We start from the raw sequence: 13,800 nt of genomic DNA, 5'->3' as shown, positions 1-13,800 counted from the left end.
TGAAACAATGGATTTGTAGTTCGTGTATGATATTTGTAAATTATAAACGGTTAATATTAATAATTAAAAAGTTGATTAGTTTGTAAATAAATGTTTTAGTTCGTTGTGTTTCGGCTTTTGCAATAGCTTTTAGTGCTATTTTGCTTACACATACAATTTCACTATATATTTAAAACAAAATCAGTTAAATAAACATTTTATTCAATTGGCTTAAAGTATTAAGTGTAGCTGCGCATACGAATGCGGCTTAAATAAACAAATGAAACGTTCATTGACGTTTCTATATTAATCCTTCTTGCGTCCACGTTTAGCTGCTGTCTTTTTGACCGCTTTAACGGCATCGCCCGTTGCGGGCATTGTATCGATAGCTGCGGCAGCTGTGTCGTCGTCATCCTTTATATCTGTCCCTGTTTGCTCCTTGGCAGCTTCGACAGCAGCTGCCTTTGGCTTCTTGCTGGCTGGCACATTCTCCTTTTGCTTCTCCTTCACATCGGACTCGACCAGAAACACACTGTGCTGACCACCGCCGGATGCCATCAGCATGCGTTTGTTTTGTGTATTCTTGCTGCTCACCACAACAGGTTCCAGTTCATCGTCGCCATCGCCCACACCAAGCTGATGATTGGAGCCCATGCCCCAGGAATACAGTTTACCATCGGTGGTTATGGCATAGGAGCAAGCTTCACCGCAGCCCACAAATGTGGTTTTGCCGCTGAGCTCTTTAATTGGCGTTAGCTCGGAAACCACCTCCTTGACATCGCCCACACCCAAGCGTCCGTAGTCGGGACGCCCAATGGCAAAGCAGCGCATTGCATTGTCCAGCACCAGAGTATGATGCTGACCACCAGCGATCTGCTTGACGTCCTTCAACTCGGTTTTGATGGGTATAAGAACGCGTTCGGCTTCCTTTGCGTGCGCCAGCTGCTTATAATTGTTTAGGCCAACGGCCCAAATGACCTCAGTCTGCGACTCCCGCAGGAATGTGCAGTAGTTGGTAGCCCAAATTGCCTCAAAAGGCTTGGCGCGCTTTATGATTAGCTGGTCCGGGCGCAATAGGTCGCGCTTGCCCCGGCGTCCTGCGAAATAGCACACATTTAATGTTTAGCACATGGCACACAACGATATTTTATGCGAAAATACTCACCCTCGCCACCAACCGAACGCTCAGCGATGCGACCCAGCTGCCCTTGCTCGGCACAACCCACGGTAAAGACTTTGCCTGCCGTGGTAAGGATTACCAAGTGGTCAGCGCCAGATGCAATACTGCAGCAAACCATGCCCTCAAGCAGATTGATGGGCGTGCGCTTGTTACCATCAATGGTAAGTCCCATGTTGCCATGCGAGTCCCGGAACGAGCCCCACGCGAAAACACGACCATCCTCCAGCAGGCACGCCGAGTGCGAATCGCCCGCCGAAATGCAAAGCGCCTTGCCAGGCAAATCGATGAGGGCTGGCGTCGATTCACTGCCTTCTTCGCTGGTGTCGCGGCCAAGCGCACCCTCGTCGTTGCAGCCAAACGAGTAGACATCGCCATTCTTTGTCAACACCAAACAGTGCATGCCGCCAGCACAGACATCCACTGGATTTGGTATGCTCTCAATCAAGGCTGGACGCTTGCGCTCCAAGACGTCCTCGCCAAGGCCCAGCTGGCCGGTATCGCCAGTGCCGCAGACTAGAACGTTGCCAATTATTTGACGACGCTCTGGCAATTCCAGATGGAATATCATTCGCGCCCTTTTTGCTTTTGTGGGCTGCATCGTCTTTTCCTCTTCGGCATTATTATTATTTGTGAGTACCTTGCGTCGTGGCATTTTCGCTGTCCGTTAACTGATAAATTTCACAATTTTCTTTCACAAAACTAGAAAAAACATCAACATGTATGTAAATATATATGAATGAAAGAATGTATACATAAATATACATGTATGTGGTATGATTGTATGTAAGGTTAGGTGTTACCGCCAAAGCGATGCCGATGCGTGTGGTTACTCACAATGGAATTTAAATTGGCGTGTGTTTGACTTGAGCGGTGCGACTGATTTCTACAGTGGTTTTTGGACGAGTGAAAAACCAAATAGCCAAACTGTTTGGTGGTTGTATCATACAGACAAATATTGCTAATCCAGCATGAAATGCGCGGGAAGGCGGCTAACACAGATTGCAGCAGCTGCGTAGCGCAGTGTTGCATTTAGCCGCTTTGGAACCTTATCGAATAGCTCTAATCGTTTCAATTCGATAGCTATTGGTGATCGAAGTTAAAAAATGGTGGTAATTTTGCTGTTCCTTTATTTGAACTCAACTTAATCTAACTGCCCATTTTCCTTGCAGCTAATTCAAATATTCATAGACAAACCGCGTTATAATTGTGTTCATATTGCGAACCGTCGGCCAATGCAAATTCTGTAGATTATCCGATTCTTGGAGCCACACATCCGGATAAGTGTGGGGCAGTACATGCATCACCGGCAAGCCTATTTAACTTAATATATTAATAAGTTACAATGCATAATTATTGCAAAAACTAACCCTTGGCTAGAAACGAAAAGTGATCGTCGTCTATATCGCTGTCATGGTCCTTCAACTTGTAAAACAGCCGATGGCACGGATCAAGTTGACCCGATGCCCGCAGCTGCTCCTCAATGTCCGCCAGGCGTTCGTGTAAATAATATGTACGCTCATATCTGCTCATATAGATTTGATCTGGTGCGCCGATCAAATTAAAAGAGATGACCAAACTCTGTGGATGGCAAAGTTGTCTTTAAATAATTGATTAACAATAATTTGGAGCTTACGATGCGATTTAATGGCACAGTTTCCGCCCTCACAAAGCTTTTGGATCCCATCAGTGGATAGGTATTATCGGTAATGCCATTTACAGAATCGTGGGTGTCAAAGAAAACCAGCTGCAAGACAATAGTAATAATGACAGCCAGACCTTATCCGGATCCTGCCACTCACCAGCAAGCCGATATGATTGCGCCCAAACTCGTCGCGGAAAAGGGAATTCAGTTTCTTGGCCACGTTCAGCAATATGGCACAGGAGACAGCACCATCCGTGGCGCCCACATAACGATAGGTTGTTTCCAAATACTTCGAATCATAATGACAGCTGAGCAGCAGAAACTGTTTTGCATTCGGATTCAGAACTCCCACCACATTGGTCAGTGGAAATGTGTCCGAGAACTCATCACGAGTTGCATCAAGGCCAAGCGTACGCAGTTCTTCGATGAGAAAATCGCAGACCAACGAATGCCCACGAGAGCCGGGCCAACGTGGTATTAATAGCTTAGCCAGCGTGTCATTGAAATGTCTCTCCTCATTGGATGACATCTGCGTCGAAGTACGCTGAGTCGACTGCGAAAGCCAAAAGTTCAACAATAGCAGGACAAGGCCGACACCACAGGTACACAAGGCTAAGCGCAACATTGAAACGTGTTAGACCTGGCACTCAAGACCGAATAGCCGTAATGGCCAGCAGCCCAGTCATGCCTGACGATGGAAGTATGCAATTGGCATTTGGCTGAAGCGGATGCATTAGCCACACGTTCAAGCAAGCATATCTTGGTTTGATCCCATAATAAATATATGGTAAGCTTCTTTATACACTTTTATCATATGCGCAGATTTGATACAGTTACAATTTTATTTCGAATCCGGAAAGTTCAAATTTTTCCACATACATTTTGATAAAGAGCCTTAAAAGTGTTCTTTGCACTTTGTTAAATCATATTTATAAAAAGTATAGTAGTTGCCAGTTCATTGGGTTAATATTGGCATATAGTAGTTGGGAATACTTTCAGCAAATATAATTTTTTTTTTAGCTAAAACCTAAGATGCCTAAAAAATATGCACAAATGCCCAATCAACAATATAATTAACAGCTAAATGATAATTCTATTTCATTATCAAACTAAGTCCAAACTAATATAAATGACAATCGGGGAATGTTGGAATATTTAAATCAATTTCCGGCACACCGAATAATTCAATTACCCTTGCAGACATAGCTAAAGAGTCGACTTGACATGGATTAATTAATTCCATCGAACATTTGTTCTTATGGCAACGCATATGGCGTTCCGAATCGAGCCGGAATAACAAAACTATATCGCATTACAATTATGGGCCCTTCAATCGAATAGTATAGAAACAGACAAATTGATGATCTGGTCAGATGATCGATAGAATAGTCATGTATATACAAAAGTATATCATCTGCAAGGGTATATATAAGTGTAAATAAGCTGACATCGATTCATTTACATATGGTCATAACACGGATGTTGATAAATTGTTGCACTAAGTAGAAAACTTTCGAATTTTTACAACATTTACAAGAGCGTCAACATGCTGACAGCTGCCACACCTCCGCGCACACACACTCACACCCGCAATCACAATTATCCGGGTATTACCCGGAAACCTTGAAGCAATAAACAAACAAACAGACAAAAAAAAAAAAAACGTGGCGTTGTGCAGGGAAACTTAAATCAACCAGCTCATCGCTGCATGTCGCGCCGTTTGAGCACATCGAAAATGACATCCGATGCGTTTTGCTTGTGTGCAGAATCAGTGGCCGACTCATCCTCTGAGTCGGTTTGTTCCAGAAGCGGCGCAGTGAGTGTCGCATGAGTGCCAGCTGTGTTACCATGAACGCCAACAATCGTATTACCTTTGTTAAAGTCGTACTCGGCGCACATGTCCTCGCCATCGTCTTCTAGCTGCAGCGCCAGCTGTTGCTTGTTTAGCTTCGCCATGCTGGAATATTTGTGTAGCAGGTGACAGGCAATGCCCGCCAGACAGACCGCCAGGCCGACCAGATTGATGGGACTGAGCTGGTCGCCTTTGAGCGCCACAGCTAGCGCCAGCTGGCATATGTCCTTGAATATGCCCGCTATGGACAGCGTCAGGCTGGATGTTTTGCAGAGCACCAGAAATTCGCTGACCTCCATGAAAAATGCTATAAATGCGCCCAGTGTAATGCGGGCAAGCGTCCAAATGACATCCGCCTCGGACACATTATGCAGATTTTCTAGCACTTTATAGAGCCTTGGACCTGCGAACAGATGTGTGGAAAACGTTAACTTATTGCTCTTATTATGATTGAAATCCTTGGGCACCTTCAATGGAAACAACTAGCGGCAACAGCGATGCAATCATCCAGGGCTGCATATGGTATATCATGTCGATGGGATTGTGCAGACCCAGCTTGGATTTTTGCATTATAAACTGCGCGAAACTCCAGCGCAGGCCGCTGCTCAGCGAGGCAAACAGTATAAAGAAGAAGCCCAGCGTATTGAACTGCGTCGACTTGTACGTGAACATGAATAGGCCCAGACCTATCAGACCCACTATGAGCACCAAAGACCAGCTCTAAAAAAAACCAATTGATTTTACTATAATTGCTATATTTATAATGCAAACGCACGCTCACCTTGCGCTCCAGTCCCAGCAAGATGGCAAAGAGCAGTATAAACACAATGGTCGAGGATTTGGTCATTGTATACAACGATATAGGCACCAGTGCAAGGCCCCAATTGGAGAAACCGATGTCAATGCCGCTGGCAACGCCCGTTGGCGCCATTTTTCGCACAGCCACCCGCCAGTCCAGCTGGACGCGCGTCTTGCCCACACGCATCTTATAGATGCTGCGCACCAGTGCAGCCAGCAGAAACTTCAATATTAAATGATACGTGACAATGGTCAGCGGAAAGGGCAGCTCCCGATTGATGTCCGTCTGATAGAAGGTGAGCGTTATGGACAGCGATAAATATAGCAGTATTGTGGCCAGTGTCCCAATGGCCATCTGCATGAACCTTGCATCCGCATGCCGTGTCATGCCGTCGTGCGTGTGCTGCTGCTGCTGCTGCTGTGCAGACGTGGCGTCGCTGCCGTTATTCCCGTTGTCGCTGCTGTTGCTCTGCGCGTATTTAAAGTTGGCATGCGACGACAGCTGTCGGCGCTCTTGACTAGCGCTGGCATTTTTATGAGTCAAGTCGTGGCTTAGTTCGACCTCTTCAATGTTGTTTTCGGCATCGGCGTCGCTGCCAACGTCGACGTCGCCGGTGTTGAGGCGTTCATACTTGGGCCCAACCATTATCTAGATAACATGCATGTACGCCCGACGGGCGACGGAAATAATTATTGCGATGTACATGTACAAGGCGGCAGCCGGGAGAGTCTCTTGGGCCGTTATCTACAACTTTACTGACGCGGCCAGCGTGCCATATGTTTCCACTTTCAGTATTGCAGTTTTTATTGTTTTACTCTTTGCAAAGTTGGCCAGTTGCCGTTATCTAAGTAGCTTAATGGATTGCTTCAGCGTTCGCCTGAGTCAGCAGCCGGGTGGGAATTATTTTACGTTTTCATTATGCCTCTTGGCCACTCTTTATACGTCTAAAAGCTAGCTGCCAACTGTTTATACAGTGTTTGTTGTTTTATTGTGTTAGCCAGATTGACGTCTTGTCCACGGTGTTGGAAAGTGCCGCGAGCTGTTTACGATATTTTCCACCAAAATATCGATATAAATAAATTGGAATCGTGTACAAACACGTTCTCATACATATATACTATTTTGCAATTTTTATTGCATATACATATATTTGTATTAAAAACGATTTATTTACATTACAGGTGCAATACGCTTAAATAGACTACAGTGTGTGCATATGCATATTACATTCATTCTCTTTTTGCTTATGAAAAGTAATCGTATAGCCGCAATTAATGCACGTGCGCTTAAATAAATGCATTTTTATTTTGTTGTTTTTAGCGCTTAAATTGTATCACCCTCCTTCTAGATCCAAATATGTTGCTGTTATGCAGTTTTCAGGTGTTGCAGAACAATAGGCGCTATTTTTGTACAAGAAATGTCGAATGTAATTAAACACCTGTATTTACATAAGCTTCGCACGTTTTAATATTGCTTACCCAGCCGAATAGCTGCAACAAGAGCTCCAAACATAATGAAATTGTTCCGCACCTCGGCGGCAACACGTTTCTGTTCCTCCGCTGGGTCGGGCTGTGACTGTTGTAGGCGAAACATTGTTAAAATCTGAACTTATTTGCGAAATTGGCAGAACGTTTTCTTGTAAGCGGCCGCTGCTGATTAGGGGGTGCGCAACGGTCAGACAATCGCTAACGATAGGCGATATTGTAAACCGATAACTGAGTCTAACATCAACAACAATAAAATCGAACTATCGAGCTGCGCAATTTAAGCAAGGAATTCAAAAGGATTTACAAAAACGAATTTTGAATAAATTCAATATCAGCATTTCCAAGAGAATCAAATCAAAAATCTACCATTCACTGATGTGCTGCAATCTCCCAATAAGAACCCGTTTAAATGTTTGTTTTTCATACTTTTGTATTTTTGTTGTTTCGTGGCTTTTGTTTTTCAGTTTTTGCAAATATATATATATATATGTATATATATGTTTTTAACTAAATACACAGTTACATACACATTTACATATAAATACAGCTACTGCACACACACATATTTATGTAAATATATACATATAGCTTTTGTGTATAATTATACAATATTATCAAGTCGTTATTTCGTATGTGTTTTTTTTTTATTATTTGTTTTTAAGCATATCGCTTTGTTTCCATACATTTTTGTTTCTACTCGTATCTCCTGCATGCTTTGCTTTGTTCATTTAATGTCTAAATTCTTTGCTTTTGTTTTACACTCACACAACTATTTAAATTAGGCGCTTAACTGCTAATCTCACTACGACCCCTATTTTGCTTTCAAATATACATATGTTAGGACAGGGTGGATGTGGGGAGAGGGTGCCGAACTATAAAGCCGATCAGAATCCGATAAGAAATCAGTCAAACCAAATTCTAATTGAAATGCAGAGCAACTGTAAAATGGAAAAAATCAAACAAATTATTTGAAATGCTTCCTAAACTTCGTCTAATTAGTGCAATTAACTTATATTTTAAATCGAACTTTTTTTTTTTTTGATGTTGCACTCAATTTTGAATTTTTCACTCGTCTTTTCATATTTCTCCAAAGTTATCATTTTCCCTCTCTCTCTCACTATTTTTTTTATAGTATTTTTCCTATACAAAACTGCAGTAAAAAAGCAATGCAAAGCATTTCCTCTGCCGCTGCGTATGAAAATATGTAACCCGGCATTTATTTGTTTTTTTTTTTTTTGTTTGTTTGTTCTTTTCTGCAAAACGTTCTTTTAAGCATTATTTAGAATATTTGTTAGCTCTTAGTTTTAAATACTACAATTGTTGTTTTTCTTTTCTTTTCTTTGTATTCACCGTTTAACACTACACATTTATCAACATTTATTATTTATTTATATGCATTTATGTACTATATTTATTTGCATCGTTTTTTTTCTTCTTTTCATCCTTTGCTTCGACTTCTCGTATACATTGGAATTTGTTCGTATTCAGTTATTTTGCTTGAAATTGTTTATCAAAACTCGATAGGAACTTTTTGCAAAATATTGAAAAGTCTTAAAAATTCAAAACGTTTTTGGGAATTTCAGTCGACTGAGAACAAAACAAAAATAAAAATAAAAACATATATATATAGAAAATAAAAAAAAGGCAGATTTTATATTTTTAGAAAATAGTATTTTCGTATTTCTTGTTTTCTCCTGCTGTCATTTTTATACATACAAAATTGGAGTCGGGCTTTGTACAGAACTTGTTGCTTTCTATCGCACAATATTATCTGATTAATATTAGCATTAGTAATAGTTTGTGTGCTTACTCCATTAACTAGCGTTTTTTGTTTTTTTTTTTTTTTGTATTTTTGTTGTTGTTTTTGTAATTGCTTCGTTTCAAATTGTGCCAATTTGCAAAATATAAAACTATAACGACTAAAAACTAGATTTTAAAATTAACAAAACTCACTTTCATGGGCCACAACAAAGCGCGCGCGGCCATTAATTACAAACTAAGGATCAACTAATTATAGTATGTTTATATAATTGTAGACTATATAATTAGGTTGCTTCTGCCTGCCACTTAAGGTAATTAAAATTTCGCTTAGATGTGTGTGTGTGTGTGCGTTGGATTGGAGCCAGAGGAAAAGGGAAAAGGCTGGACAGGGGTGTAGGGGGGGTTGTGGGCTTAGAACAAAATTTAAATAATTAGGCTAGTTAAAAACAAATTGAATTTGTATAGACTTTGAACCTAACAAAGCCGCCTTGCTTTGCGCGTGTTCACTAAAATGGCTGCATTTACAATGGTTAACAATTTTCTTTTACAATGATTTACAATTGGTTTGAAATAAGAATTGTTAATGTTTTTTTTTTTTTTTGTTTCTTGTTTTATATGCTATATATAAGTATTTAAAACAATGGGCAACGTTGACTATGTCAAGTGTCTCAGCGAATGCAGCAGAATTCTCGCACTAAACAATTTACAACAATCTCTTAAACTTTAAATGCTAAAGAACAATTTGAAATTGAAAAATGATTAATTTTTGCCCGTTTTTTTCTTCTCGTATAGTATATAACAAATCTGTAAAACATTTCTAGTGTTGTTTCACTTTCAAACTTTCAACTTAAACGAAATGACTTTTTGCTTAATCAAATGATTTGTTTTTTAGTACTTAGGATTTTGCGCTAACTGTTACAGTTATTAGTTAGTATGTGTATGGGTAGAAGGCTGAGGGGGAGCTTGTTCTAAACCTATTGCTTCGTAAGTAAATTGTGGCTATTGACGACTCTGCGTGTGTGTGTGTGTGTTAATGAGTGTGAATCTCTGATCTTTTCTAGGCCATGATGCTGTTGGCGACGGTTTTTCTTTTCCTTTTAGCTACTATTGAAGCGTTTTGCATTCAGGCTCGTTTGGTTTACGTATCAGATTTCAAGTTCTTTCAGATAAATACAATTGCAACGTTTTTACGACTCGCATTGCATCTGAGTATAGCTAAGATTTCCAAGATTGCGGAAACAGCTTGATGCATAGTATTTGAACTTGAAATATGCGAACATCGCCAAGGGCAAGCCTGATAATTCAGCTTGGTAAGCTAGACCTTAACAACAACAACAACAACAACAACAAGAACAACAACAATGTTTCGCTACAATTAAACAACTAACAACAACGTAAGCGTATGCAGCAGCAACAACAACGGCAACGATTACGGTCTATCTTTTGTTAAATCGGCGCCGCCGCCGTAGTCGCTGCTGCTGCTGCTCTGGCGCCAGATACGCGATATCATTTGAGTCAACGGTCTCCTTAAGTCTGGGCTCGCGGAGTGGCTTATCGACTCATCCATCGCGTTGTGCGGCAGCTGTGGAGCCGGCAATGCCATTCGTTGGCGATTCCACTTTAATGACGCCCAGATGCTGCAGCTCCTCGCTTCGCGGATGCTGTATGCGTCCGACCACAACGCCGCCCATGGTCACAAAGTTGCCATCGGCTGTCACGGCGCCCAGTTGCATGGCGCTGGACAAATCACCCAAGGCGGCTACATTGAAATGAGGATGCGGCGAGCTGCCATTGCCATGCGAGGGCTGTAGATGCGATTGCTGCTGCTGTTGATGCTGTGCCACTGTCGTTGTGGACGGCAGCGTCGTAATGGTAACTCCACGTTGGTGTTCGATGTGGTGTTGTTGTTGCTGCTGTTGCTGTTGTTGTTGCTGCTGTTGTTGTTGCTGCTGTTGTTGTTGCTGCTGCGTTGGCGTTGACGACTGTTGATGATGTTGTTGTTGCTGCTGCTGTTGCTGCTGGTGATGGAGATGATGATGTTGCGCCAACGCCATGCGTCCTAGTCACCCCTCGTCCTCCTCCGTTTTGATCTTGACAGGAACGTAGACCTTGTCCATAACATGGATCTTTATGTGATTGTTGAGCGTGCTGGATTGGCGGAATTGTTTCTTGCATATGACGCACTCGAACGGCTTTTCACCTGCAAAGGAGGCTAGGATTAGCTGCGACCTTAATTGCCATAAATAATGTACGCTCACCCGTATGAATCTTGACATGATTGGCCAGAGTGCTCAGCTGACGGAAATGCTTGGGACAATAGTTGCAATTGTATGGTTTTTCGCCGGTATGAATTTTCAAATGATTCGTCAGCGTTGACGATTGACGGAACGTCTTATCACAAACGTTGCATTTGTAGGGCTTCTCGCCAGTATGGATCTTCACATGGTTGGTCAATGTGCTCAACTGGCGAAATCGTCGATCGCACACTGTGCAATGAAATGGTTTCTCCGGCTCCCGGCCGCCGCTACCGCTCGAGCCATTACCCTCGCCCGAATGCTCGTTGTTGGAGTGACCGTTGCTAACATAGTGCGACTCGCCAAGCGTCGGACTATGCGTAGCATTGGCCACCAGGTGAGCCAGCGTGTGTGCCGATGGCGGCGCGGGAGGTGCTGTTGGCTGTTGATCCGCGGCGGCGGCTTGCGCTGCCGCGGCCTGCGCAGCTGCCATTGCGGCCGCCTGGGCAGCGCTGTGTGCCTCCGCTGAAATTCCGCTCAAATGCATGTTAAAGGGTAGGGCGATTTCTGTAGGCGCGGGCGGCTGTTGTTGCTGTTGATTGTGTTGCTGTTGTTGTTGTTGTTGCTGCTGTTGTTGTTGTTGTTGTTGCTGCTGCTGCTGCTGTTGTTGTTGTTGTTGCTGCTGCTGCTGTTGTTGTTGTTGTTGCTGCTGCTGCTGTTGCTGATGCTGTGCATGCGCCACAGCTGCCGCATGGCTGGCATGGCTTGCCTGTGTAACAGTGTCATTGTTATTGTTGTTGGCGCTGGTGGTCTGCGGTTGCGCGGCAACAATGACAATGTCGCAATTGCTCATTGCCGCAGCGGCCTGATGTGCGTGTGGCAGGCTCTTGATATGCATCATAAGCTGCCTAAGCACTTAAGGACTGGACGTGAGCACTGGGCGGGTGTATGTGTGTAGGAGAATGACTGTGTGTGTGTGTGTGTGCGTGTAAGTGTGGGGGGCGAGTGGGAGCGTGGCTCTAGGAGCGGACGCGTACGTCTATGACAAGAAACTTCGTGACAAGTTTTTGGCGCGCTGCTCACAAATGCCACGACATGCTGGCTGGCCTGGTTGTGGTTTCTGCTGTTGTTGTTGCTGCTGCTCTTGTTGTTGTGTTGGTTAGTGCCTGCGCAAGAGAGAGGGCGAGAGAGAGAGAGAGAGAGAGTACAAGTGATTAGAGATGAGCAATGTTGTGATTTTTGGGCAACAGCAGTTCTCCAATTGCGACTGTCAAACAACAGTGACTGTTATCGATAATTTTAACTAGATGCAACAGCTGATTGTCACCGTAATGTAAATATTAAATGATCACAGCTTTGGACTTGATCTGCAAATCTGTGAACCTGTTTGGATATTCAATTCAATTTAACAATCACGTTGACTATCAACTTTGCGGTATTGCTCAGCTCTAATGGAGCGAGAGATGGTGAGTGAATAGTTTGGCGGCATCTTTACATGTTATTCGCTATTTAGGTATGCAAAAATATGTGAGGAATTCCCAAACTAACTGCGAAATGTTAAGAAATTATAAATCCATTTAAATTATTCATCGAATTGGCTCTGGCCCAGGTTGCTGCTATGGGGCCTTTGTTACGGCAAAAGTTCTGCTCTCTAACGACTGTTTAACATAAATTATAAAATTGTTAGCGATTATGCATTTGAAAACGCGCCCAATGCATGTAATTTGAATTTTTGGCTCTGGTTTTTACGTGCGCCGACAGGTTCCACGTTCCAATTGCTGCCGCTGCTGCTGTGTCGCCGTTTCCCGTTTCCCCCACACTCTCTCATACAAACACAAACACAAACACACTCACACACACATACACGCAATCGAACGCACACACATTCACGTTTTGGGGCGAACTGACAGCGTGTTACTTTCTCGCGAATTACATGTGTTTTTTTTCCGCATTACTCGATGATATTTATGCTGCTGCGAAAGTTTCGGAGCCTGATTGCCTGCTATGGACGTCCTTTTGAATTTGTATTTTTGGCGGCGACATGCAGAACGTAATTTGTAGTTTTTTTTTTTTTTTTTTTTTAAATTCGCTCTAAAGTAGTTTTTCCACATTCGATCTTGTCGTTCACGTTCGCGCTCGCGCTTCTCACCTTGTCGCCGCTCTGCTTCTTGTCGCCCCCTTCACCGACAAGCGACAACCACTTTCAGTCGACGTCGACGTCTTCACAACGCGCCACTCGGACACGCATACACACATAGACACCCAACACATATAGGCACACATACATAGGCACTCACATTATAACAGCAGCGAAAACCAAAACTCTTTTGAGGTTATGGGCCAACTGAAATTTTCACTATTTTTCACATGTTTAATAACACTAATACCCTTCAGACGTGCCTTTTTTATTTCGGGCATGTACACTCTATGCGCTGGGCGCGCTCACTCTTTGACCTACCTTTCCATTTTGTGCTGGTGCTGGCCTTTTCGTTTTCTGATTGGATTTTTCGCGGGCCAGGCAAGTGTGCACCAAGCACGCGTTTTGTTATTAATTCAGTTAAAACTATGCTTTAGAGCATTATTTATTGTTTTGTATTCATTTATAAAACGTAGAAAAATAGTAAAAATTGTTTTTTTTTTTTGCTTTTACTGTTTGCGTACCAAATAGACGCGAAAGAACTGGTACAAATGACCCGATGAACTGGTGCAATTTAGAGATGTGTTGTTAACATACCTGCGACTTGTCACAGGTGCACACAAGGATCACATCACCTGTGACAGGTGCCAGATAACATTTAGTTATACCTATAAACATGTTCAAAACATGGTCTACTCAAATACTTCTTCATAATTGATTTAACACACT

The 13,800-nt window shown here is 42.8% G+C and overlaps 5 protein-coding genes across 6 annotated transcripts; all 5 read right to left on the bottom strand.

Annotated features, from left to right (window-relative positions):
• Nucleotides 1-184: 184 nt before the first annotated feature.
• Nucleotides 185-2,164, bottom strand: Rcc1 (Regulator of chromosome condensation 1). The gene is made up of 3 exons (XM_002047152.4): nt 1,994-2,164; nt 1,145-1,858; nt 185-1,076 (listed from the first exon to the last, which is right to left on the bottom strand). Exons 2-3 carry the CDS (start codon nt 1,809-1,811, stop codon nt 286-288), a joined length of 1,458 nt encoding a protein of 485 aa, XP_002047188.1. The 5' UTR covers nt 1,812-1,858; nt 1,994-2,164; the 3' UTR covers nt 185-285.
• A 105-nt stretch (nt 2,165-2,269) lies between these two features.
• LOC6624501 (glutaminyl-peptide cyclotransferase) lies at nt 2,270-3,460 on the bottom strand. The gene is made up of 4 exons (XM_002047151.4): nt 2,959-3,460; nt 2,793-2,903; nt 2,527-2,737; nt 2,270-2,471 (listed from the first exon to the last, which is right to left on the bottom strand). The coding sequence occupies exons 1-4, from the start codon at nt 3,424-3,426 to the stop codon at nt 2,329-2,331; spliced, it is 933 nt and encodes a 310-aa protein (XP_002047187.2). The 5' UTR covers nt 3,427-3,460; the 3' UTR covers nt 2,270-2,328.
• A 164-nt stretch (nt 3,461-3,624) lies between these two features.
• LOC6624732 (solute carrier family 35 member C2) lies at nt 3,625-6,441 on the bottom strand. Its single transcript, XM_002047150.4, has 3 exons — nt 5,435-6,441; nt 5,121-5,373; nt 3,625-5,056 (listed from the first exon to the last, which is right to left on the bottom strand). The coding sequence occupies exons 1-3, from the start codon at nt 6,095-6,097 to the stop codon at nt 4,500-4,502; spliced, it is 1,473 nt and encodes a 490-aa protein (XP_002047186.1). The 5' UTR covers nt 6,098-6,441; the 3' UTR covers nt 3,625-4,499.
• Nucleotides 6,442-6,567: 126 nt separating this feature from the next.
• LOC6624518 (uncharacterized) lies at nt 6,568-7,140 on the bottom strand. The gene is made up of 2 exons (XM_002047149.4): nt 6,931-7,140; nt 6,568-6,852 (listed from the first exon to the last, which is right to left on the bottom strand). The coding sequence occupies exons 1-2, from the start codon at nt 7,043-7,045 to the stop codon at nt 6,818-6,820; spliced, it is 150 nt and encodes a 49-aa protein (XP_002047185.1). The 5' UTR covers nt 7,046-7,140; the 3' UTR covers nt 6,568-6,817.
• Nucleotides 7,141-8,154: 1,014 nt separating this feature from the next.
• Nucleotides 8,155-13,620, bottom strand: Aef1 (Adult enhancer factor 1). 2 transcript variants are annotated; one of them, XM_070208568.1, is made up of 3 exons: nt 13,393-13,620; nt 10,959-12,100; nt 8,155-10,892 (listed from the first exon to the last, which is right to left on the bottom strand). In XM_070208568.1, exons 2-3 carry the CDS (start codon nt 11,833-11,835, stop codon nt 10,447-10,449), a joined length of 1,323 nt encoding a protein of 440 aa, XP_070064669.1. In that variant the 5' UTR covers nt 11,836-12,100; nt 13,393-13,620; the 3' UTR covers nt 8,155-10,446. The 2 variants fall into 2 exon arrangements, with proteins under 2 accessions (XP_070064669.1, XP_032291199.2); XM_032435308.2 differs by having other exon boundaries at nt 10,626-10,900; nt 13,393-13,619.
• Nucleotides 13,621-13,800: the final 180 nt, after the last annotated feature.

Source organism: Drosophila virilis, chromosome 3, assembly GCF_030788295.1.
Source record: "Drosophila virilis strain 15010-1051.87 chromosome 3, Dvir_AGI_RSII-ME, whole genome shotgun sequence".
Taxonomy (NCBI): Eukaryota; Metazoa; Arthropoda; class Insecta; order Diptera; family Drosophilidae; genus Drosophila; species Drosophila virilis.
Note: the sequence above shows the minus strand (reverse complement) of the source record. Positions and strands in the feature narration are given on the sequence as shown.

Coding starts and splice junctions, on each gene's coding strand:
- Aef1 (XM_070208568.1), bottom strand. CDS start 11,835: ATGATGCATATCAAGAGCCTGCCACACGCACATCAGGCCGCTGCGGCA. Junction 10,893..10,958: donor TCATGTCAAGATTCATACGG/GTGAGCGTACAT, acceptor GCAGGTGAAAAG/CCGTTCGAGTGCGTCATATG.
- Rcc1 (XM_002047152.4), bottom strand. CDS start 1,811: ATGCCACGACGCAAGGTACTCACAAATAATAATAATGCCGAAGAGGAA. Junction 1,077..1,144: donor GCGTTCGGTTGGTGGCGAGG/GTGAGTATTTTC, acceptor GCTATTTCGCAG/GACGCCGGGGCAAGCGCGAC.
- LOC6624518 (XM_002047149.4), bottom strand. CDS start 7,045: ATGTTTCGCCTACAACAGTCACAGCCCGACCCAGCGGAGGAACAGAAA. Junction 6,853..6,930: donor TGTTGCAGCTATTCGGCTGG/GTAAGCAATATT, acceptor GTACAAAAATAG/CGCCTATTGTTCTGCAACAC.
- LOC6624501 (XM_002047151.4), bottom strand. CDS start 3,426: ATGTTGCGCTTAGCCTTGTGTACCTGTGGTGTCGGCCTTGTCCTGCTA. Junction 2,738..2,792: donor CTGTGCCATTAAATCGCATC/GTAAGCTCCAAA, acceptor TGCCATCCACAG/AGTTTGGTCATCTCTTTTAA. Junction 2,472..2,526: donor CTTTTCGTTTCTAGCCAAGG/GTTAGTTTTTGC, acceptor TAAGTTAAATAG/GCTTGCCGGTGATGCATGTA.
- LOC6624732 (XM_002047150.4), bottom strand. CDS start 6,097: ATGGTTGGGCCCAAGTATGAACGCCTCAACACCGGCGACGTCGACGTT. Junction 5,374..5,434: donor TGCTGGGACTGGAGCGCAAG/GTGAGCGTGCGT, acceptor GGTTTTTTTTAG/AGCTGGTCTTTGGTGCTCAT. Junction 5,057..5,120: donor GCTAGTTGTTTCCATTGAAG/GTGCCCAAGGAT, acceptor ATCTGTTCGCAG/GTCCAAGGCTCTATAAAGTG.